At 48.8% G+C, this 25,355-nt stretch overlaps 1 protein-coding gene across 1 annotated transcript in view; it reads left to right on the plus strand.

Annotated features, from left to right (window-relative positions):
- LOC146834616 (atrial natriuretic peptide receptor 1-like) overlaps window positions 1-25,355 on the plus strand; it is a 961,499-nt gene that overhangs the window by 792,783 nt on the left and 143,361 nt on the right. Inside the window, exon 26 of the mRNA XM_085602083.1 lies at window positions 11,828-11,926. Within this exon, the coding sequence (XP_085458209.1) occupies window positions 11,828-11,926 (99 nt within the window). The remainder of the gene's footprint in view (window positions 1-11,827; window positions 11,927-25,355) is intronic.

A 25,355-nucleotide genomic window follows, 5' to 3' on the forward strand; every position in this document is an offset into this window, starting at 1 on the left:
ACATAACATCTGAAATTTACATGAAAGGGCTAGTAGGCCACTCTTCCACTGACCAAGATAAAAATGTCTAGTTACACTATCAACCCCAAAGCATGGTGTGCTGCTACCACTGTTTTATCTTTTAACCCAGGATAGGGACATTAGTCCTCGCTCCACTATGTGGGCACGCGTTGTGCACCCCTTCAGCACCTGGAACAGGTCCTGGATCTCACCTTGTCAGGGAAATGCCTAGGATTCTGCGTATATGCTTGATTAGCATGATGCCAGGGCCAAAATACCAGATACCAGATACACAGAAAGTTGGGCACTTAAGGCAGGGAGATCTTGCCGGTATTCCATGCAGAGGACATTGCTGCTCCAACATGTAACCTCAATCCTATCTCCTCATGGTCACAAGTTTATTTTCTTGCTGCTTCTTGACTTCGAATCTCTGATAGCTTTTCATAACATAAAATAGGGGGCGTGGTCTTGCTGGGAATGCAGTGAGACACACGCTGCGGGAGCTCCGGCCACTCGCTGCTTTCTAAAGCGTTTACAGCGGAGCTGGGGGCTCGTCAGCGCAGCTCCACAGGGTGCTTACGTGGCAGAGAGTGAGAGGCAGCTGCGGACGGGAGGAGAACTGCTGGGAAGTGGCGGCTGCGGTGGAGCGGCCGCTACACCTTGGCCTCCCGACCCGGACCGAGACGACTACCATGTTGAGGTGCCCGGGCCTTAGTGGCTGAGGGGAGCTGTCCTGGGGCCCTCCGGACCCTCCTAGTGCCGCGCAGCTTCGAGAACGAGGGCGGAGTAGCTGAGGCGCCTCTGGGGAAGCAGATGATGTTCAGGACCAGTCTGGTGTGGGACTGTGGATCTCTGGCCCTCCCTGGTTGGACCTGGGCTGCCATCTTAGCTGTTGAGCCCTGGACATCCTCCGGCACTGTGCGCTACTGATCGCCTCCCCCAGCACGACGGACGAGTCACCGGAGCAGAGGAGCGGCTGGGACACCCAGGTTTGTGCGGGAGGCGACCGGGGTTGACCCAGCAGAGAGCGTGGGCTCCCTGCCCTTAGCGGCTGAAAACGGAGGTGCCCACCATCTTGTCTGCAGCGGTCCTGGGTCACCCAGTGCTGTGGGTGGCTGCTTTGACCTGTGGATCGCGGACCCTGAGGGACATTGGGGGCCCTGTGGGGGGCTTCCTGCGCTGACACCACAGCTGACTTGCAGGGCATTGAGACGTCCCGGGCTGCTGTGACTGTCGTCTTGGGCCTCTCCCTCCCCCCCTGGAGCTGGCGTGAGGCGGGGAGCGGTTGACACGAGCCCCTGGGGTGGTGGTCCCATCCCACATCGGTTGGCTTGGCGGCAAGACGAAGCTGGGGTACGTCTGGTGAACGCGGGCGCTTGGAGGAGTTAGTGGCGCCCCTGCAGCGATTTGGCCTGGAAGTGGCGACTCCCCGGTCTGGTGGGCCTACGGACTGGTGCGGGCCTCTATCCTTCCTCGCCGGCCCACGCTGCTCTCATACTGGTCCCCAGCAGCACTGAAGCACAGCGCAGGTGAGGTGTAAGGGGTTGGGGCGCTCTTTGCTGAATCGCCTTCCCAAATCTCCCCCCCGGCCCCTGCACCTTGCTGTCCCCACGCAGCCCCACTGCATTGCGCCTGTTGAGGCCTACCTGAGCGGTCTGCCCTCTAGGCCTCCCTACCACTAGCAGATCCTCCGCGCGTGCTGTGGGCCCTATTGGCGAGGTTGGCCCCCACAGCCCCACCCGGGATGCCTGCATGATCCTCGGCCTCTGTCCTTTTGTCTTGCTGAGCCTCGAGGACAAGCGCATCAAGGACACTAAACCCTACACTCAGCGCCATCTTCCGGATGTGGGTGAGAGGCCCGCGAACATAGGTGCTTCATCCTGCCTAACCCCTGCCGGCTGACCCTCCGGCTTGGGCACTGAGAATCCTGCGCAGCCTTCCCTTGTCAGTATATCAACGATGCGGCATACACCCACTAGCGCTGACAGGCCTAGCCGGAGAGTAGATGCGGCTGGTGACTGTCGGCCTTTGATGGGGCTGACTGTGCCCACACGGGACCCAACTCCTGGGTGGCAGCCTCCCGGTCTAGCGGCCTTGTGGCTGGGCACGAACTTGCACCTCTTCCTGCCCCACACACACCGCTCCCTGCTGGACTCCTGGAAAGCGCACCTTCTGAGCAGGTGAGGAGCAGGGGCAGGGGTCTCCCTGTGTACTGTGATCCTGATTACCTGGCCTACGTCGCACTGCTAACTACGGGGCCCAGTCTGACACACTCTGACCCCCGCTAACTGAGACAAAGCAGGTGCACTTGGCACCCTAACCTACTCTCTAACGGCCCCTCAATCGCTCACTAGCTCATACATCTGGAACTGTTGAGAGAAGGACGCACCCAGGAGATGACACGCACCAAAGCAGGGAAGGACTCAGCGGGACCCCTAAAAGACAACCCTGTTGCCGCGATGTGGGGCAAGACGGGCGCAACGACCTCTGGGGAGGTGGCCTCACAGCCTGGAGGGGCTCGCCACCTGTCACCCAAGCTTTTATGGCTAACTTCATGACGGAGCTTAAAACTGAGATAGGCTCCTTGCGTACTGAGGTCCACTCTTGTGTCCGGGAGCTTAAGAAGTAGGTCACGGATCTCAGGGAAAGAGTGGATGGCCTCGAGAAGACCGTGGATGCCCGAACTGAGGACCAAGAACAACTCTGGCAACGCCTGGCCACCCTGGAGGAGCAGCATATCGAGCTGCAACTGATACAGGAAGACTTGGAAAATCGGAGTCGCCGGAACAACCTCCGCATCCGGGGGGTTCCTCTCGGGGAGGAGGATGGACTACCCCAGGTTTTGAAACAACCATGGCTGCTGCCTACCCCCTGAAGATCGTATCCCTTAATGTTAAGGGACTTAATTCACCCAACAAACGACATCAAATATTGCACTACCTTTTACAAGATAACCCAGACATCATCCTCCTTCAGGAGACTCACCTTCTAAAAGCTGATACCCCTCGCATGGCCCATCCTAGGTACCCTCTTCAATTCTGGGCTGCGGCGCCCACTAAAACGGCTGGGGTGGCAATCCTTTGCAGCTCAGACATCAGGCAGGGGGAATCTAGGGTCTTCTGTAGTCCGGATGGCCGCTTTATCAGGGCTGGGGTCCGGATTGGACAACGCCTCTTTACACTGTGCAATATATATGCGCCCAAACAGGCGCAAGTCTCCTATTTCCGGACGGTCTTGCGGGAGCACATCCCACAGGATGACCCCTTGCTAATCGTAGGGGGAGACTTCAACATGGCATGGGACGCCTCCTCCCATGGGACGGGGGCTATGTCCTCGGCCCTCCAGAGGCAAATAACGGACCTTGGTTTACTGGACTCTTGGCGCTATCACTCCCCTGAGACACGCGACTATTCGTATTACTCACATGTACACCGCTCGTATTCGCGCATAGACTATACTTTTATCTCTCAAACCTTGATCAGCGAAACGCTCTCGGCATCCATGTCTGCCATCTTGATCTCTGATCACGCTCACCTCGAACTCTTCCTGCAGGGCCCGGACGCTTGTCCCTCCCGTACCCCACGATAGTGTCTGCCACTGCATATTCTGCGGGACCCAGTGGATGTGGCGAGCATACAGACAGCTATCGACTCCTACTTTGCGATCAATGACATTCCCGAAACTCCCTTCTCTGTAGTATGGGATGCATTCAAGGCCACGATCCGCAGCCATATCACATCTCTTGCAATTGCACGGGCGCGTTAGGCCCCCCTCCTGAAGGATAACCTTTCCAAAGACATTAAGGACTTGGAGAGATGGGACCAGGAGCACCTCACACTCGCACGCAAACGCCGCCACGCTAATCTTCAGGGGCAACTCCATTCTCTCCGAACCAACAAGGCTGAGAGAGCCCTCTTAACATGTAAACAGCGACACTTTGAGGGGGGACAAGGTGGGTAAGGTATTGGCGAGACGCTTGCGAGCGTGTACTGCAAAAGCACACATAGCCAACATCCAGACTGCCGATGGCGAGAGGGTCACCACAGAGCTGGGCAATCGCGAAGCCTTCCAGGCACATAACTCAGCTCTCTACGCCACGAACGAACCATCCCTGGACCGGGTTAAAGATATCCTAGACAAATGCCCCTGGACCCCAATCAGTCCCTACCATGTCAAGCAGCTGGAAGAACCCCTCACACAAGAGGAGCTGGCAAGTGCGCCGAAGGACCTCCCCCTCACGAAATCACCGGGCCCGGATGGCCTCCCATTGGCTATCTATCACCTGCTACTGCCGCAACTCCAACCCTACCTCCTAAGGCTGTTCAACTCCTTTTCTGACGAGAAGGGGCCATCGTCCTGTATGGGAATGGCAGAAATAGCCCTCATCCCCAAACCGGGTAAAGACCCCACCCTATGCTCCTCCTTCCATCCCATAGCCCACTTGAACACAGACCTTAAAATCTACACTAAAATACTGGCAAAGCGCCTCGACCCACACATGCCCAGACTTATAGAGTCGGACCAGGTCGGCTTGATCCGGAATCGCCAGGGAGCGGACAATATGCGCAGAATTGTCCATCTTGTGGGGAAGGCACAACATTGGAACATACCAGCATGCCTTCTACAACTTGATGCAGGGAAGACGTTCGATCGAGTGGACTGGACCTTCCTACGAGCTGTGCTGAACAAAACCGGACTAGGCCAAAACATGATAGCTAGAATCATGGCCCCCTACCTCTCTCCACAGGCTCGGGTGCCAGTCAATGCCAAACTCACAACCCCCATCTCCATATGCAGGGGCAAGCGGCAGGGCTGCCCCCTATCCCCTCTGTTGTTTGCCCTCATGGTAGAATCTCTGGCCATGATGATTAGACAGGCTACGTAAATACATTGCATCCTCCTTGCAGGTCAGCAAAACAAAGTGGTGCTCTTTGCCGATGATCATATCCTCACGCTATCTCGCCCGCACGTCTCCCTTCCGGCGCTACACTCCTTGCTGCAATCCTTTGAGCTGGCCTCCAGCCTTAAAATCAACCATAAGAAGTCCTGGGCCCTGAACCTTATGATCCCTGAGGAGGAGATACTGGCCCTGCAAGCCCTTGTCCCCAAGCAGAGGGCCACTAGCTCCATTCGATATTTGGGGCTTCAGCTGACCCCCTCGCTTGCCACATGGTCCCAAACGAATTGGCGGGAGTGTAAGAGAACCGTGTTAGAAGACCTGAGGGGTTGAAAATCCCTTACCCTCTCCTGGCTGGGCCGTCTGAATGCTATCAAAATGTCGGTGCTCCCAAAAATTCTGTACCTGTTCCAGTGCCTACCCACTTCCATCCCGCAGCGCCAGATCCAGAGTCTTCAGTGAGACATCACCGGCTTCATCTGGCACGGGCATAGACCACGATTCTCCAACAAATTTCTTATGCTCCCGTGGGATAGATGAGGACTAGCATGCCCAAACCTACTGGAATACTACTGGGTTTCCTACCTTCGCATCGTTTCTAAGTGGACATCGATTGAGAGTGAAAAGGTCTGGTTCCATATGGACAGAGTGGTAACCGGACGAACCATTTGGGACCTTTCCTGGCTCCATCGGGCTGGACGCTCCCGCAGCGCTTCTATTGCCGTGCCCACCAAGACGGTGCTGGACATCTGGGACAGAGTAGCCGTCCCCAAGGGGCTCACAACGTTCCCTTCCCCTCACATCCCCCTTGCAGGTAACCCATTATTCCCACTGGCTCTCAACCCGCAAGCGTTCTCTAAATGGCTGGAGGGTGGGTGCAGAACGATCCGAGATCTGTACGCCGGGGACACGCTCAAAACCTTTGCCCAATGCAAAGAGGAGTTTCGACTCCCGGTGGGAGCTAGGCTCCAGTATGTGCAGCTACGGCACTGGCTGTCCTCGTCCAAGATGCAACAAGCCGCTACCCGCCCATTTACCCCCTTTGAGCGTCTGGTACGCTCCTTTGATGATTCAAAGGGACTTATCTCTCTGACTTACCAGATTCTGCAGCCCTCCACGCTGGTAGCCACTCACCCGTACCAACGTCAATGGCAGTTGACGTCTCCCACTGAAATTACACCTGTTCAGTGGAGTCGTTTGTGGCGGGACATACTGAAGGTCTATCGCAGCAAATCACAATGAGAAACTGCATACAAGATCATGACACAGTGGTATTATACACCCTCTCGATTGCACAGGATGTTCCCCACTTCCGCCCCACTGTGCTGGAGATGTTCGAGCGCTCCGGGGGACTTTATTCACATTTGGTGGGCATGTCCACTCCTGGCCCTGTTCTGGAAAGAGGTTCTTAGTCATATTAAGGACGTACTTGGCTTCCCTCTGCCTGAATCCACAGCCACGGTTCTTCTAGGCCTTAAACCTGACAACTTGAGAGCGCTCACCAATAATGACTGGCACATTGCTCTCCACATGCTAGGGGCCGCTAAACAACTCATAGCACTATATTGGAAAAGAGCAGAGACCACCCCCCCACTGCTGCTTGGTTCGTGCGCCTATGGCACGTAATGACTATGGAACTCTTCACAGCGAGCCTGAAGTCCCGCGATACCCGCTTTACCAAAATATGTCAACCATTGGTTAACTATCTCTGTAAAGTAGAACATGCGCATCTCCTACCCCCGAAACTCTGGGCCCTACGCCTCTTTGAAGACGCAGTAGCCCCACCTGAACCCGACAGACTGATTGTATAACCATAATGGCCCTGCCCATTGCTCCACATGACACGTGCACCGGTCAACGGCCCGTTTGGTGAACACCGCTGCCCCCCCTTGCTACCCCCCACGCCCGCCGTCATTCTCCTCATCACCACAGCCTTAACCCCCCACTGATTGGAACTACATGCAATGCGAGGACCCCGCCCCCCCTTCCCGCTCTATCTGCCATAGCTCCCTTGTCATAGAAACCTTCCTCCTCCTTGGCTTTCTTCCCCTCTCGCCGCTCTCTATCCGTTCACTCCTTACTTTCCCCTTTTTATAGGCCCCTTGCCTACCTCTTCTTCTTTTTTTCTCATTGTGATACCGTACATGTTGAACATGGGTCTTGAAATTCCCCCACAATTGCAATCCAATGTTATTACATATGCAACACGCAGCCGGCCCATCAAGGGTTGTAGGCGACATGCTGTGTAAAATCTGCTTAGGTATGCTTCTCTAAAATCACCCGTGCCTCCCCCAAATTGCGCGGCCGGCCCTACACAGGGTTGTGGGCCCTGTGCTGTGTATACATAGACCCTCTCTTTGGTCTCCGTACGAAAATAAAACAGATTTATACAAAAAACATAAAATGTATCTGTGTTAGTTGAAAGATGATATTTCAAAAGTCCAATACAGTTATTTTTGTTCATGTTCACCGTCATCACTGTCTGTAAAAAGGATATTTTAAATCAAGACCTCAAAAACGAACTCCGGCTTCTTCCTCCTTCTTCCGTATGGTTTGGAACTAAACTATGATATGAGGTTCTGTTATAATCTAGTAAGTGATTAATGCATCCTCTCTGTTGTTGCCCTTTGCCTTGCTGCTCAATCTATCTGATGTCATCAGAATGTTGAGAGTGTTTGAGTGGAAGAAGAGATCAGTTGGTGTGGAAGGGCTAAGCGGCAAGGAGGCTGCTCCTGGTGGGGCATAGTATGAGGCATAGCATGAGACATAACTTGGATCCTATCTGAAGAATAAAGCTGTGATCCTGGACTACGTATCTTTCTTTTCCTTGTAACACTGGCGACCATTTTAAAGAACCTGCGTGCTACTTAAATGGAGATTGGACTTTTAAAACGGAAGAAACTACATCCTGTGGATTTGAACAAACCTGGCACCCCTAATGCCCCACCAGTGACCATTTCATCGGTCGCCCCAACCAGTAAGTGCCAGTTTGTCTTAGACTTTCCTTCGTTGTCTTAAAGCCTATCTGTCTTTGCTGAACTGTTCCTGTACTGTAACATGTAGACAGAGAACATAATCTGTGACCTGGACATTATTTACTTATACTAGAGTGTACTGTACATTTGGATGTGTGTTGGTTCCTGCTGCCCGTTGGATTTTGGAAATGTTTTACCAGTGAACTAAGGTGCCAGTTCCTACCTGCCTTCCTGCTGTTTACTGCTTGCCTGTCTTGGAGGAAGTGTGCCCTCCTGCTCCTTGGGACAGTCCCAGATTGCCAGTTCTTGCTGCTTGTCTGCTTCCTGTGTTTTGTTCTGCCAGGCTGCATAGTTGTGACGGACTTTGCCAAGGTACCGTCCTTGGGAAAGTGCCTAATGTGCCTGCTTCTGGCCACACCCAGTGCCAGATCTAACCCTGATGCCTGCCCTCAACCTTCAATTGTTTGTTGTGGAGAAGACCCGCTCCCAAGTTTAAACCCTGTCTTGTGCACGCTTGAGGGTCTGCTGCAGTGTTTTGTCTGTGATGTGCACTGCTTCCAATGTGTTTTGGCGCTTTACTGTCAAGACTTTGTTGCTGCGCCATTGTAAAAATAAACAGTCATCTCCCTGCAACGTTTGTTGATGCCAGCGCGAGTTTTACCTGTTTAAAAGATGTTCCACGCATGATTTCTCATCCGCTCTCTCGAGCCCAGTGTGACACTCCCTCCGGGTCAAGATTTCTGTCTGGCGACGTTTAGTGAACATTCGTGTCGGGAGCCACCCGGCACGACGTTAAAAATGTGCCGCCATCTTTGGTTTGGCTGATTTGTTGCCAACCACGCTCCGCATATGGCAATAAAGCTGGAGTCCTTTGCAGAAGACCAGATATCTTGCCTGCCGTCATATTGTGCTTGGAGCATCGTGGATGTCATAGTACACCTCTGTCAACCACGTTTGGTTAAGATGAAGTTCGCTGAGGATGCCATCATCAAGATTAACCTCGCTGTGGTGTCTGTTTCTAGAGTGTCTTCTGCCAACCACGCTTCTCTTTAAAGTCATTTCAAGAGTTCCTCGTCTGCAGCAATGTCGACCTGTTTATCTGGTCGTTTTTTTTTTCCACTGGATCATTTTATGCAACCCTCTCATTTCCTGGTGAGACTCTGGTGCAATGCTATTTACAGCTTCCCTTAAGAAACAAAGGTAATGTTTTTCCTGGTTTGTGGCGCACATGTTCCAGCCTTTAGCTGTTTACTGTCAACAGTGACTACCTTCTTTATTTTAGCTTATTGTTTTCTTGGGACAGTGCATTTTTCATAATATTTTCGTTTGTGCTCAAATGCTTTAATTGTGTCATTCCTTAAGGTTCAATTTCATGTGTGCGTCTTCTCCAATGATTGTACCAATTACTGTTACCTGTTCCAGTATTTGTATGAGAGGGGATGAGAGAGTGTAGTGTCATTGTTTTGCATCTGTATGAATAGAGAGAGTGTAGTGTCCCTGGTCATGTTAGTGTACGCCTTTGAGTAAGTTTTGGTTATACCCTCTGAATTGGTTGTTACCTCGTGTGAGGTGTTGGACTGTGTGTTACGGGTGCGCACATGAGAAGTCTACCTTTTGTGTAGCTTCTCTGACTTACTTGTATTGGATGTACCCTGTGAGTGGTTGCCTCGTGAGAGGTGTTTGGACTGTGCGTTACGGGTGCGCACATGAGAAGACACTTTTTTTTTAGCTTCTCTGGATTTACCCTTGTTTTGGGAAGAAGAGAATGCTTTTTAGCTTCTCCAGATTTACCCTTGTTTGGGAAGAAGAGAATGCTTTTTAGCTTCTCTGGATTTACTCTTGTTTTTGGTTGAGGTATTTGTATCACCCTGTGGTTAGGGGTTGCAAAATGACCGTGATAATGTTACGTCTTGAAGCTTTGTGTTATTCTTGAAGCTCTGTGTTATTCTTGAAGCTTGTTTACTTTTTTTTTTGTATGCGTGTATGTCCACCTCAGCACATTTTATTTATAACTAGTCATATTGCATGTATGTACAATGATCTTGCATGCTTGTATTTTTACAATTCTGATGAGGGGGGATGTGTTATAATCTAGTAAGAGATTAATGCATCCTCTCTGTTGTTTCCCTTTGCCTTGCTGCTCAGTCTATGTTATGTCATCAGAATGTTGAGAGTGTTTGAGTGGAAGAAGAGATCAGTTGGTGTGGAAGGGCTGAGCGGCAAGGAGGCTGCTCCTGGTGGGGCATAGTATGAGGCATAGCATGAGACATAACTTGGATCCTATCTGAAGAATAAAGCTGTGATCCTAATATACATCTCTGGACTACGTATCTTTCATTTCCTTGTAACAGGTTCTTAATCTCTTACGTATTACCCCTCTTTCAGTAATAATAGTATATGTCACAAGCACACCTTGGTAAAAGTCAGTGCAATATGTCCTTCAAGGGTGTTTGCTTATCATATCCCAGTGGATGCTTCACGTTAATGGGCATACATTGGCTGATGAAATGACCTCCCTAAGAAGTTCTTTAAATGGGCATGCAAACTGAAGGTTCCTAGTTGTGTGGTTTATTTAGTCAAATAAAAGTACAGCACTGTCAATTGTTAGCACAATATTGCTACTCATAATGGTCAGCCTTTGCATTGCTTGGACAACGACAGGTCTGTATGTTATGGTATATTAAGTATTGGAAATTGAGGGCACAAATCCCACTTAGCACTAGAGGTTGTACCGCTGATCTGAAGGTGATTATCTTTCTTGCATATGTCAACTAGAACCGAGTTCCAATATGTTGCTGCCTGCACTAATAAGGCTTTCACAACACAACACATTTGAAGAATGGATGCAAAAGCAAAAAGTTGATTAGCACCCATTGCTGACTACCATAGCAAAGTTTCAGATAGACCAAACAACTACTTACGAAATGGAAAGCTCTATAGACCATATAGACAGTGTAAACAGATTAAAATGTCACCCTATTTGTGACTGGTAATCAGTTTGAGATAATGGGAGCAGGAGAAACGCTTTCTCAAAATTAGTTTTCTTGAAATGTTGAGCAACTACACTTTGAGGATTCTGCTGTCTATGGTGTAAAGGGCTGTAGCACCAATGGGTGATGTAAGTTAATCAGAGTAGCCATATTTCACTGATGTTAGACAATTTCTCAGAGACATGCCACAGAATGTATCTGTGTTAAGAGACGCTACATACAGGTTAAAATTCACTGGATCATTACTGATAAGAAGACGTTAGTTTAGCAGAGAAGCTTGGTCCAAATAAAATACTATTTGTGTGATGGCTTCATAGGTGAAAAATATAAACTGTAATGACTGATTCATTTAGGCCAGGGGAGTACAATAAAATGGTGGAGGTGAAGGGGTGCCGATCTACTTCTCTGGTAATAGAATGGTGTTGCAACTTGAAATGATGGTGGAGTCATTGTTTCCATTTGTGTAAGAAGAAATACGTAAGGCCTATTGACTTTGCCTCTGCTTGTTTTAGTGTGCTGTAGATGCCCAGCTAGTATGCCTTAATCAGCTAGTTTCTATCTCATCTCGTGTTTTTTTGGCAGGGAAACAGATAGAAATTCTAAAAGCAAGTGCAAAATCATCACTTGAATGCATATGAATGTCTTTAAAAAATAGAAACCTGTCTTTGAACTTTTCCTAGTGCTTATCACTTTATGGGTTGAGTGGATTACTCAACATGTCTGTTTTTGGTGAAAAAACACACGGCTCGAACACATTTGTAATATTCACTGATTACCGTTTCAATTGGGTACATGTAAAAGTATTTGTCTTTCAGACACATATTTTGTAACATTACCGCCCTAAACTATCACAACACATAAAAGCTGAAGAGAATAGCCTATCCCGGACTCTCCATATAAGATGTCACCGGGTTTGTGGATTCCCCTAGTTTTCTAATTCAAGATGCGGTTGTTTCCCTGTCCAGGTCCTGTGGTCGCTGGAGTGGTGGGAACGAAGATGCCGCGGTACTGTTTATTCGGAGACACAGTTAACACAGCCTCCAGAATGGAATCAACAAGTGAAGGTACATGTGGGAGACGGTACAAGTACAACATGCCCATCCCTGGCTTATCTTTGGAAAGGAATACATTCTACAGCCTCTGGCAAGCTTGTGCCTGTATTTCCCATTGCACAGCCTTACAACACTGTAACAGTGGAGAGACCTCAGACTCAAATCTGTATCCGCGTCAGAGGTTTAATTTTAATTATCTTGAGGCAACACTGAGAACGGGCTTATTCATTCCCTGCTGCATTTTTGAGGAAGTGTTGCGTGGAAGATAACAGGAGATATGGAATAATGTTACAGTTAGCATCAGGGATTGGAACAGCGCCCTCCCTACACCTGATTCTGTCCTCCTTTCCAGTTTGCATTACTGGCCATTGATACCAAAGAAACTGCAGGGGCCATATTACACAAAGTGCCCCAGGGGCGCAACGGGCATTTGCACCTGCTTTATGTGCCCTCGGGCACTTTGGTATTACAGAAGGGCCTGCACTACAGATAGCGCTGGCCCACATGTAGTGCTGGTGCTATTGAGAGAGGTCTTTTCCTCATTTGCATTGGGGGAATCACTTTGCCTCTGTGCACACGCCGTGTTACCAACGGTCCCTGGTGTATTGTGTTGTAGTATAATTTTCCCTCCCAAGCACAACTTTTTTATCACTCTTCTTTCCACTCACGAAAATGTTTGAATCAATCATGGACCGTAGCTGTGTTAAAAGAGGCTCATCCTTTGACATGACCAATCAATATACCTTCAGAGACCCCTCAAGAAAGGTTTGCTTCAACTCATGCTAAAGGTAAAATTGTGAGGAAATAAACTCACCTTCATCATTAAATGGAGGACGGTCAAAGAAGAGACGGAGAAGAGGGAAGCTCAGTATGCTTTGTTGTTGGTAGCAGTGAAGATTGATGCTACCAACTTTGTGACTTCGAGCATCATTACCATGAACAAGAGCTTTGACTGCCAGAGTTCACATCAGTAGAAAAGGTTTGTGTTAAAGTGTAGCCTACACATGAAGGGCCTCATTACAATGGCGGTCAGATGAGTGTCTGACTGCAATCGTAGAGGGATGGAGAAAGGTCGACAAGTAGTCGGCGGCTCCACCCGCCATATTATGATGTGAATGCCATGTAGCCGGTCACAAACATGCATTTCACTATTGCGTTTTGTGCTGCGGCCCGGAAAATGGCCACAGCACAAGCCGCAATAGTGAAAGGCATTTTTCCAACCGCCTACACAGCAATACCATCAAAACATGGCATGTGGTGCCTGCCACACAGTGCATGGATGTTTGGGGGGCACCACATGTGTTCCCCTGTCCACATAGAGGAGGCTCACAGGGGACTAGAGCCCTGCTGGGGGCCCTAGAAGTCCTTTTCCGACATCCTTACCATGGTGGTGGGACTGCCATGAAAAGACTATCAGAAATGGACATCGTGATCCCTACAGGCATGCACAGGCAACGCCTTCATTGTAGGGATTACAGTCTGACCTCTGCCCGACAGACTCACAGAGCCTGTCGGAGGCGGTGGTCTTTCCTCTTGCCCACTGCCCTCTGACGGGTGGTATCTTAATCTGTTGGTCGGACCGTTTCTCTGGATGTTGGATGGACCGCCACCGACGGCCTGTTGGTGGCGGTCCGCCATCATCGGTGGCGGTTAGCCCAGCATCCTATTGAGGCCTAAATTGTTTGCTATTGTGAGTGAGGACCAGAGACGTGCTCTGATCTAGTAGCGGTAAGCTTGGCACTGCTCCTGAAGCTTGATAGTGTTTGGAGGATGTGAGATGAGGGAGAATAGGTTGCTACTTCAGCTAAGCATGTAAGAGCCACAGGAGGGTGTATTAGAGAACAGATGGGTATCCTCCTTGAGAACTGTCTTTCTGTTTGAAGAGTTGATAATAATTCATCACTAAGTTGGTCATCAAGCTGTTCCAAAGGAGGAGGAAGGTAAACGGCTAAATGCTAGTTCAGGTGCTTGAAGGGGATTGCCATCTTTCAATAATTGTCCATAAAAAGAGGTGTATCTCAGTTTTACAAATGGGTTCAGGCTGTGAGCAAAAAAGATTACCATATTGTACCCAGAAATGTTACTCTCTGATGTGAGCATTAGTGGACCAGGGGACCTCAATCCTTAGACCAGTCATGAGCAGAAACTTCATCTGAGATGGTGGAAATGCAGCTACAATTGGAGGGTATTAGTTACAATTCGGGGCATGTGTGTGTAACGCAGATGGCCTTTAAGAGAAATACCAATGTCAGTCAGACGTTGAGAATGACTCAGAGACTTCTCACAGATTCCAATGGTACAGGTGAACGGCCCAACTTGATGGACCAATGAGAAGCTTGATCAAAATGATGTACTGTGCCAAAAGGCAAGATTTTCCTGTGTTTAACCTTAGATGCTTATCAATCATTAATTTAACCATTGAAAGAAGGCAAAGTCCTAAAGTGCAAGAGTCATAGGTGGAAAACCGACATGTGGGGATGAACTCAGTGTTATTAGCATAGTTGGTGAAGTCAAAACGTCTGTTTCAAGAATGGAATGGGCGCTTACATAGATTACATAGCCTGAGTGTAAAATTTGAGTTCCGAAGAATATAAAAAATAACTGGTTGTTGAGTCGAGAGATAATGTGAGCATGGGAGGTTCTTGACCTGAGAACATTCATGTCAGGACTTTGTTCTGGATTCAAATTTCAGAAAAGCAATGGATGAGGGTGGGATGATGCACTGAAGAGACTTTATTCAAAAAGGTGCAAGTGACAGCTCCATTGCCATTGCTTAAATATTTCAGGTCATCTCAGTTAGTAATCAGAGAAGATTCAGTACTTTGGTAAGGTTGAAAATAAACATGGGACATAGCCAGATTAAATGCACTCAGATGACTCTTCAAATGTTGACCTTTTTGAATACATTTTTAACTTTCTAGGTTATTATTTCAGGAACGGGCTTCTTTAGTAGAGGATTTATATAAGAGACCTCCATGATTTGGGGAGAAGTTTCAAAGGAGGCAATAAAATCTGCTTTTATGCATAAACAAGCTGAGGTAGATCATAGAATGTCCCTAAATTGGGCAGAAGGACAAGAGTCATATGCAAATTAAATCTGCCCTGAAGAAAGAAGTGAAGAGAGTGAAACTTATTCCTCAAACGTTTTGCAGCAGAATAGGAAAAGTTGATCTTAAATATTCAGTGGACATTTTTACTAACCCAGGGCAGAGCAAGCGTAGTGACTATGCGGAGGACCACGGAGTTGGGGAAAAACTCTGTGGAACTCGGCTCCGCTACCCGCCTCCACCTCCTAATAAAAAACAGTTACACATTAATTTAAAATGAAATAAAAACATACTTACCTGTACTGAAGCGTCCCCAGGCTGCCCTCCTCCTCCTCGCCATCTCTCTCCTACGTAGGACGTACATCTTGAGAGAACTGCGCATGCGTGCATGCGCGTACTTGCGCGTTTCTCGCAAGACGTCATGGGAGAACTACGCATACGTGCATGCACATGAGCAGTTTTCAAGATGTACGTCCCACGTAGGAGAGAGACGGCGAGGAGAAGGAGGGCAGCCCGGGGACTCCGCAATACAGGTAAGTGTGTTTCTATTTCATTTTAAATTAGTTTGTAACTATTTTTTATGAGGGGGTGGAGACAGGGAGCCTATTTCAGGGGGGGATGGGCTGGCTAACTCTGCTCCGCTGTGGAGTCAGAGTTTTTCCCTATACTCCAGGAGTGGGCAAATCTCATAGATGAATTTCACTGGTAACATCCACCGAGACAGACACTTGGCTCAGAAACACTGAGATTATCTGAGCTAGTTCCTTGGGTGGGCAGGTCACTGTGGTGAGAATTTTCTGTTGTTTTCCTTCTTAGATTTCTGTGCGTCTTAAGGTTTTGCAAATAATTTCTTTCACAGGTTGTTGAGATTGAAGCCGAAAAGGTTGAAAGAGTTTTAAAAATATTTTAAGCTTTTTAATTGTTAAATCATGTTTTAAATGAATATTTAGTTTTTTAAGAAGTAACTGTTTGCAATTATTTGTTTAAGTAAATTTTATGAGTTTATATTGGTATGGTTAGGCAATTTTTGTTTATAAAAAGTTTTTTTTGCTTAATGGATTTGTAATTGATATATTCTATGAGATTCATTTTTATGTTGTGATTTTTAAAGATATTTCATATTAATTGTTACATATTTTTCAAAACTATTCCCACTGTTGCTTAGGTTGGAGTGGAAATGTTAAATCTCACTCTCCAAAGTCCAACACTTTCCTTATTGTTGCTTAGCGTTGAGTGGGAAGAGTAAATCTGACTATTACACCAGGGAGGAGAAGGAGTTATCATACCATACATCCTCCAAACCAGACATTGCACACATAACAAATACGGTAGTAGAATCCACCCCCACACTCGTTGGGGATGTATAGTGAGGTTAACTGGGCCTGTGCACAAATGCTCCCATTCTCTCCATGTTTATGTTTAAAGTTGACATGTTTTTAGATGATGAATTTCAGCACATTATGCTTGTGTGCTTGAATGCGATAGTGTACTTAGAAAGTGTTTGCTTACAGATACATTTCTTCGGAGACACACTATTTTTCCATCATACATTTTGTCCAAGGATCAAGTGCACGGCACAAACTGCCCTTGCATATTGTTGTCTGTTCGGAGACAGCTCTGAATGGGTGGCAAACACAATGACAGCAGGATCTGAACTCAGGCACAGTGCGAATGGGTCCAGGTTTCATTATATAAACTGCACAAGCATTTGTTCGGCTGAGGAGCATTTCTATGGATTGTAGAGGTTGCACTGTGCCTGATTTTCAGGCCAGCTGAATCTCATCACCATCCTTAAAGAGACAGCAGCCTGTTCTACATCAATATGGCTTCCAGAGGAAACCTGCACACAGGTAAATGGGGATTTAGCCCACTCTCACATATCTGGCAGAACCTCATTCACCCTCTGCTCTCTAGGTAGGAGTACAATTATATGTATTCATATAATCAATGCATCAACTATAATGGTGAATTAATTATCTTTTTAACCATTGTTTTAATGATGCTTAAAATGCTCTATATCCTTTTACTAATCATTGCAGCGCACGCATTTTACACAAAAAATCCAATTGCTTCAATAAATGTTTGAAATGCCAAAGTATGTGTCCTTTGGGCATGCCTGAGATAGCAAAGAAAGGGTAGATCTGTTTCCACGATTTCCTTGGGGGAATAAGGGTTCTCATGTTCTAAAGTTGCAGCCACCATCTGCAGGAAGCTGGCTCTGTATATACTATACCAAAGTAAGGTATAGTGTGCAGAGTGTCCAGTGGATCCCCAAAAGAAGGCAGAGATTAAAGTAGACTGTACCTTACTATTTTGTGGTAGTGTGGGCGAGCAGTAAGGCCTTATGTTAGATCTGGGGGTCTCTAGCTGGCAGAGGAAAGTACCTTTGTCCAAATAGGGACCCTTGCTTCTAGTCAGGGAAAGGGGGATACACACTGTTGATAACCCCTGCTCACCCCCTTGGTAGCTTGGCACGAGCAGACAGGCTTATCCCCAAGGCAATGTGTAAAGTATTTGTACCAACCCTCACAGTAATATAGTGAAACACCACAAATGGACACCACTCAGGTTGTTTATAAAAATAAAGTTATCTTTATATAGATTAGGCAGGTCAAAACGAAATAAAAATAACATACACTATTAATCTTGTCTTAGGAATGTTCTCTTATGAAAAAGAAAGTTCAGTTTAGTAATGTTCTTTTTGCGAAAAAGTTCACTGTTAAAAGTAATTGGATTGGTTGAGTCCTTAAGGCTGTAGGACTCCTTCCCCTAGCGTGGGGAATCTATAAAAGTGGTGCCTTTATCGCTAGCTGCCCTACTGTACTCGTACCACAGGATGTGCTACCTGGGCTTGCATAATTTCACTTGTGGGGAAATCACCAAAAAGAGTGCTGTTTTCAAAGTACCAAAAAGAACGCTGTATTCAAATCACCAAAAAGGACGCTTGTCCAGAATTTTGCATTTGTTGTCTCTTGAATTTCGCCCTTCACGATGCGCGAGTGCGCGCCAGTCACAAAGAGGACACTGCCTCTAAATATGCCCTTTGTTTCTTGCAATCACCTTGCAGCTGGCTGGTAACTGTCCCCTTCATGCCGGGTTGCTCACTCTTAAAAATCACCCCCTTTCACGAGGTGCGAGTGCGCGCCATCACAAAGAGGACGCTGCCTCTCTGACCCCCCAGACGCCAGCTCCTCGCAGGTTTACAACCCGTCCCAGGCTAATATGCCTGCTGCACACGGCACAGCAGCCTGAGCGTTACCTGGGGGGTTGTTTCCTCTCCTGCGTTGTCAGCAGCCTGCAGGCGATTCCTCCGTCAGCTTCGAGGCTTTCGTCACGCTCGGGGATCCCAGCGCGGCTCCTTGTAGATGAGCGCCCACGTTGCAAGGCGACTCTCCGGAGGCTCTCTTCTTTCAGCGCGGCTCTTTCTCTTGACTCGGGCCGCGCGGTGAAATCGAAACGGGCAGCCCACCAGGCGCGCTAATTCACCCGGGCCGGCGGCGGTGAAAACAAACACACAGAACCCTGGGGCAAAGCAGGCTCCCCGCAGGGCTTCAGCTGCGTGCCAGGTTACACACCACGTTGCAGGCACGATCCTGGGGCAGATCACTCTTGAGGCGAAGCAGACCTCACGACAGGCCCCCCACCTGTATGCCGATATGCACACTGAGTTTCAGGGGCAATCCGAGGGGTTAGCCACAGATCGGCCAGGCAGTCTTCACGAAGGACACAGACTGTGCGCAGAGACACGCACACAGCAGCTTGAAGGATGTTTCTCTGAGAACTTTTGTATTCCTGAGTTCCCAACAGGAGGCCAGCTCTTCTCAGGCCCTTGGATATAGGTAGGCTTCAGATGGGGCAAAGCACAGAGCACAGCTCCTCTTCAAGCAAGGGGAACACAACACACAGCAGACAGTCCCTTGGTCCTCTTCCTCAGCAATCACAGCAACTGCAGGTCAGCTCCCAGACACTCAGCAATGGCAGCACTTTTCCTCTGTCTTCCTGGCTGTTCTTCTTTGGCAGGGATTCCTTCTTGATCACAAAGTATTGCCTAATCTAATTTTACAGGGGTCTCAGCTCTATTTTTATAACCCAAACGTCTTTGTTCTTCCTGTGTGAGGGGTCCTGGACCCAGTCCAAACCAGTTCTGGGTGCACTCTGCCAGACCACATCTTCTTCCTTTGTGAGTGTGGGCCAGGGCAATCAGACGCACCGCAGGAAGTGGAGACAGCATTGTGGAAGCCAGGCACAGCCCTATTCAGACCGAGGTGCTACTCCTCCCCACCACTCTACATGCAGATGGGTCTATTCAGCCTAGTGCTGACTCACCCAGTCTACTGGAGCCACCCTCAGCCCCTGTCACTCACAAACCAGACAGTCAATCCACAAACAGGCAGAGGCACACAGATGAGCTGAACAAGAAAATAGCTACTTTCTAAAAGCGCTATTTCCAAACTTAGAATTTAAAAACCAATTTCACTAAAAGATGTGTTATTAAATTCTGAGTTCAGGGATACCAGATTCCATATGTCTGTCTTGCCGTTATGGGAAGATATGCAGGTAAACATGTTACACAGCATTCCCCATGTTATCCTATGGGCAAGATAGCCTTTCAATAGTAAAAAACGAAATTGGCAGTATTTCACTATCAGGACATGTTACCCACACTAGTACTTGTCCTACCTTTCACATACACTGCACCCTGCCCAGGGGGGTACCTTGAGCCTACCATAGAGGTGTCCAATGTGTAAGAAAAGGGAAGGGTCAGGCCTGGCAAGTGTGTACACTGGCCAGGACAACATGGCAGTTCACAGACTGTGCACAGGCACTGCAGTGGCAGGCCTGAGACACTATTTTAGGGCTACTCATGTGGGTGGCACAATCAGTGCTGCAGGCCCACTAGTAGCATTTGAATCACCCGCCCTGGCACACTCAGTGCGCTTTACTAGGGACCTACTGGTAAAACAAATATGCCAATCATGGATAACCAATCACAGTAATAATTTAATCAGGGAGCACTTGCACTTTGGCACTGATCAGCAGTGGCAAAGTGCCCAAAGCATCTAAACCAGCAAAACTAAATCCATCACAGTGTCAAAAACGTAGGAGGTAGAGGCAAAAAGTCAGGGGAAACCACACCAAGGATGCCAGGTATAACACGTGTCCCCTCCAGCTGAAAAGTGGGGAGAACTACCAACCCTCTTGGGAGTTCTCATCACTAAGGCGGAAAAACCTGGACAGACCATCAGCATTGGCATGTTCTGTTTTAAGGCAGTGTTCCACCGTAAAGTCCATTCTCTGTACGGAGATGGACCACCTCAACAGTTTTGGGTTCTCACCCCTCATCTGCATTAAGCATCTGAGGGGCCTGTGGTCTGTCTGAACCCGGAAGTGAGTCCCAAACAAGTAGGGCCTTAGCTTCTTCAGTGCCCAGACCACAGCAAAAGCTTCCGTTTCAATCGCACTCCACCTCTGTTCCTTGGGAAGTAGCCGTTTCTACATTAGGCAAGACTAGGCGGCCGCCTAGGGTGGCAAAAGGGCTAGGGCTGCAAAAGGGGAAATTTTTTTAATTTGAAGGCAGCAGCACCTGTATGTGAGTGCAAGCGCACCTGCTTCTACATGCTGCGCAGCACACCCTAGCATAGTGGTGTGTGGAGCGGGCCGGCGGTACCAGTGTGTGGGTGCCCAGGACCGTAGGCCCGGGGCATCATTTTTGGCCAGTCCCCAAGCGGTGCTTTATGCAGCAGCCAGTGACTACGTCTCACATGTCGCACCACCCTCTCTCTCAGCGCACGGGGGACAGACTGTGCGTGTCGGGTGCTCTTGTGCCTAGGAAATAAAATAAACGTGTCAGGTTATTGGTTTATAATTCACGAATTTCCTTTGTTTTTAAGCAGTGCAAACAGGTGGCTAATAGCACGTCACACATAAAAAATATATGGTGCCAATAGGCTTATTTCTTCCATCACGTCAATCTGAAATTCGTTTTTTGTTTTTTCACCCCAATGTACAAGTTCCGGTCTTATTATGGTCTGGAAATAGTGAAAAAAAGATGAATAGCCATAATTTATTTTCTAACCTGCAATAAAAACAAGTTCACATTGTGCTCTGCCCCTTGTTTGCTTGGAGGGGCGCCACCTGGCCGCTCCCTACCTGGTGTCCCAAGTACACCACAGAACCCTGCCCTATCTGGCACCTACTGGCCTTGATAGTGAGGCCTGCCCTTTGCAGAGCCTTCAACACTTCGTAGAGGTGTTGCAAATGTTCTTCCCCTCCGTAGCGCCAACGTCTTGGAAACCTCTTCCTTGATGCTGGCCCTGACCTTGTCAGCAACCCTGTAAAATGTCTGCTTCACAGGTAGGCTGTACCCAGTGTCCACATCATGGACGCACCAATTGGTGACTCCTGGTGTCAGGGAGAACAGGAAGGCAAACTGACCCAACACATGGCGACAGTTCCTCTGCTGTTCTGGGATCAGTGTGGGAGAGAGGTTTACCCCATCCACTGACCCATCCTGCTCCTTGGCTGACAGGAGGTCAGGAAGAGGGTCACTTTCCTCCTCCATTCCATCATCTGTATCAAGGAGCATTGTCACATCAGACCTCTTAAAGTGTGGCTTGAGGTGGTTCACATGTAGGACCCTCAAATGGTTCCTGGGAGACTGCAAGTCAACCACATAGGTTACATTGCTCTTGCGCTCCACCACCTCATATGGCCCTGTCCACTTGTCTTGGAGAGCGCAAGGCTCCACTAGCGCCATCACCCACACCTTCTGCCCAGGTTGAAATTCGACCAGAGTGGCATTCTGGTTATACCATCTTTTCATTTCTTCCTGGCTTGCTTCCAGGTTCGCCTGAGCGAGTTTCCTGAAGCGCTGAGTCTGGTTGCGGAAGGCCAGCACATAGCTGAACACATCCTGGGGGGTCTTACCAGGGGATTTCACCCAACCCTCCTTCACCAGACTGAGAGATCCTCTAACAGGGTGGCCATTCAGGGGTTCAAAGGGACTGAACCCTAAGGATTTCTGAGGCACCTCCCTGCAGGTAAACAACAGGCATGGTAAAAAGACGTCCCACTTCCGTCTCATGGGCTCTGCAAAGCCCATTATCATGCCTTTCAGGGTTTGGTTGAATCTCTAAACCAACCCATTCCCTTGAGGATGGTAAGGAGTGGTAAACTTGTAAGCTACCCCACACTACTCCCACAAAGACTTCATGTACTTCGAGATGAGGTTGGTACCCCGGTCGGAGACCACCTCTCTGGGGAACCCCACACAGGAAAAGATCCACATCAATGCATGGCCCACCACAGGGGCTGTGATTGTCCGGAGAGGGACAGCTTCCGTGTACCTGGTGGCATGGTCCACCAAGACCAAGATAAATTTGTTGCCTAAGGCTGTCTTGGGTTCCAGAGGCCCCACAATGTCGATGCCCACCCGCTTGAAAGGGGTGCTCACCACGGGAAAGGGTTGGAGGGGAGCTTTACACTTCTCTCCCGTCTTGCCACTTGCCTGGCAAGTCTGGCAAGTTCTACAATGCGTGTCCACATGCTTCCTCATTTTGGGCCAGTAAAAGTGGCTGACAAGCCTTTGAAAGGTCTTGTCGCACCCCAAATGTCCTGCGAGAGGCACGTCATGAGCCAGCCCCAGTAGGAAGGTCCTGAAGCGCTCGTGTACCACCAGCACACACGCTGCACCGGGCTCAGCGACCTTAGGCTCACTATGGAGTAACCCATCCTCCCAGTAAATTAGATGAGTCTTGGACTCGTCACCTGCTGCCTTGTCTGTGGCCTGTCGCCGCATACCAACGAGAGAAGGGCATTCTTTCTGCGCCTTGCAGAACTCCTCCCTAGAGGGACCTCCTTCTTGCTGCCAATGGGTCAGCTCAGGCAGGTCTCCCAGTTCGGCTACCTGTTGCCCGGTAGGTTCCAGGGCATCCCCATCAGATTCTGCCTCCTCCTGGACCATAGGAATTGTGGGGACAGGTTTCCCATGCCCCCTGCCCTTCCTCTTCCTGGCAGGTACCTGGGCCACTGTTTCAGGCTCCAGGTCCGCTTGGCTACCCCTATTGGCTGCCATTGACTGAGTGGTCACACAAATCCACTCAGTTAGACCCAACATCTCCAAATGAGCCTGGCGTTCCACCTCCCTCCATGGGGAACTCTCAAGTTAATTTCCCAGCAGACAGTCTACAGGCATGGATGGACTAACCATGACTTTCAAGGGACTTGAGACCCCCCCACTCAAAGGGAACTTGCGCCACTTTGCAGAGGCGCACAGAGTTGTCTGCTGCAACTACAGGGTGTAGTGCATTTGGAATGACCTGGTCCTCAGACACCCACTGACACCTGACAGATGTCACACTGGCTCCGTTATCTCTCAGAGCCTCCACCCTCCTCCCATTGATGGTCAACCACTGCCTGTACTTTTTAGTGTTCTCAGGCAAGTAGGGCTCCTGGACCATCTCTCTGTCTCCTAGCGAGACAAGGGTCATGACTGCTTGCTCCTCCCCCTCACTGAAAACGAATTCCTCTCCCAAAGCTACACTCACTAAACCCAGTGACTGAGCACCAGTGGGTGCTTGGGACTTCTTAGGGCACTTAGGGGCAATGTGGCCCTTCTCACCACAGTGGCAACACCTGGGGGGACACGAAAGGGGACGCAGCCCTTAGGGGGCTGCGATGTCGTAGGTTGGGGGGCTGGGACTCCTTTCCCTCTGAACTGTTTTGGGGCCCTTTAGAGAACTCCTTTTGATGACCTTTGTCCCCCCAACTCCTCTGCTGGGGACCCTGCCCACCTTTGGCTGTGGTACCCACAATCCCTTGTGGACCCTCGTGCTGGTCCAGCGTTCCGCCTCCTTAGCAAGCTCACTAGGATTAATTAACTTACTATCCAAAAGATGCTGGCGCAGCTCTGGAACACAAAGACTGCTCACGTGCTCCCAACTAATTAGATTGCACAACCCCTCATAATCAGTAACTTTGCTGCCCTTCATCCAACCTTCCAGCGTGCGGGTGTACACTCTCACACAGTGTCTGACTCATTCTTCTTTGAGTTCCTGAACATCACTCTGTACTGTTCTGGGGTGAGCCCATATTTGAGGCATAAAGCCTCCTTCATTTTGTCATAAGTCAGGGCACCCTCCTTCTCTAATGGTGTCAAAACTGCTGTCCCTGACACCTCAAAATGTTTCCACAGGCCCGCCCCCAGCTCTTTTCAGGCACCTCATGCATCCACAAAGAAATCTCATATGACTCAAACTATGCAAAAATATCCTCTCCCTTCTTGAAATACTGCACTAAATCATTGGGCATGTATACCTTAACCCCTTGAGAAAAGGTTTTGTCAGGGCAAGATTTGTTTCCTATCATTTTTTATGGAAGAATTCTAATCACACATTGGTTCATTTGGTAGTTTTTATAATGGTGTCACTATATTCGTGATAGTGAGTAGAAGAACAGCCAACACGTGTTTCACCCCTTTACATGGCCATCCGGCCTGGGGCTTCCTCCGGGAGTTTTAATGGGGTTGAAAAAGTAGGTCAGGTCATCCTTTTCAAATAGAAATTCATGGGATTCTCTGAAATGTCAGCATAATGCTTATAGGAGTCATTGCAGTCAGTCGATGTGGATCGATACCTTACCCCCTTGCACTAGCTGTGCGCTGCCACCATTTGAGCTGGACTCCTGTTGCTTGGCCTTAAGGTCCAACTCCCTCATGCTCAACTCATGAGCCAAAAGCATTTTCTTTTCTTCAAATGCACGGGCTGCTTGCCCTCTTCTGCCTTTGGCCTGGATTTCTTTTTCCATTTCCAATTGCTTCATCTTGAGCCTCATGGCTTCTAGCTCATGTCCCCTGATCCTTTGGTTCTCTTCCCACTCTTCCGGGGAGAGACTTCCTGCAGAATGGACACTGACAGCCCTGGGGGCTGCTCCTGGCACAGGCAAATCCTGTGGCTCAAACCCATTCCCTTGGTCATCCTCCTCTCCATTTGTATCATCTCCTCTTGCAGCACCTTTGGCCTCCCACCAGGCTTTTAAGCCCTTCTGTAGCTCATCTTTCTTGGCGCTGCTCATTTTTGGACATCCCAAATATTTGCAAAATTGTTTAAGCTGGTCCACTTTGTACAAATACAAATCCTCAATGTGAAATTCCAATTCTGCCCCCTCACTTGCTGCTTTAACCTTTTTGGACATGATGCTTGGATATGCGAAGGATCAAAAATAGAACCAAAAAGGGAAAACAAAAAAACAGTATGTGGTTGCGTAGTGGTCTGCCCTAATCTAGTGATGTACACCAATTACTGTAGGTCAAGTACAAATACAAGTTCAAATCCTCACCGCTGACCACCAATGTTAGATCTGGGGGTCTCTAGTTGGCAGAGGTAAGTACCTTTATC

Source organism: Triturus cristatus, chromosome 4_2 (assembly GCF_964204655.1).
Source record: "Triturus cristatus chromosome 4_2, aTriCri1.1, whole genome shotgun sequence".
NCBI classification, from domain to species: domain Eukaryota; kingdom Metazoa; phylum Chordata; class Amphibia; order Caudata; family Salamandridae; genus Triturus; species Triturus cristatus.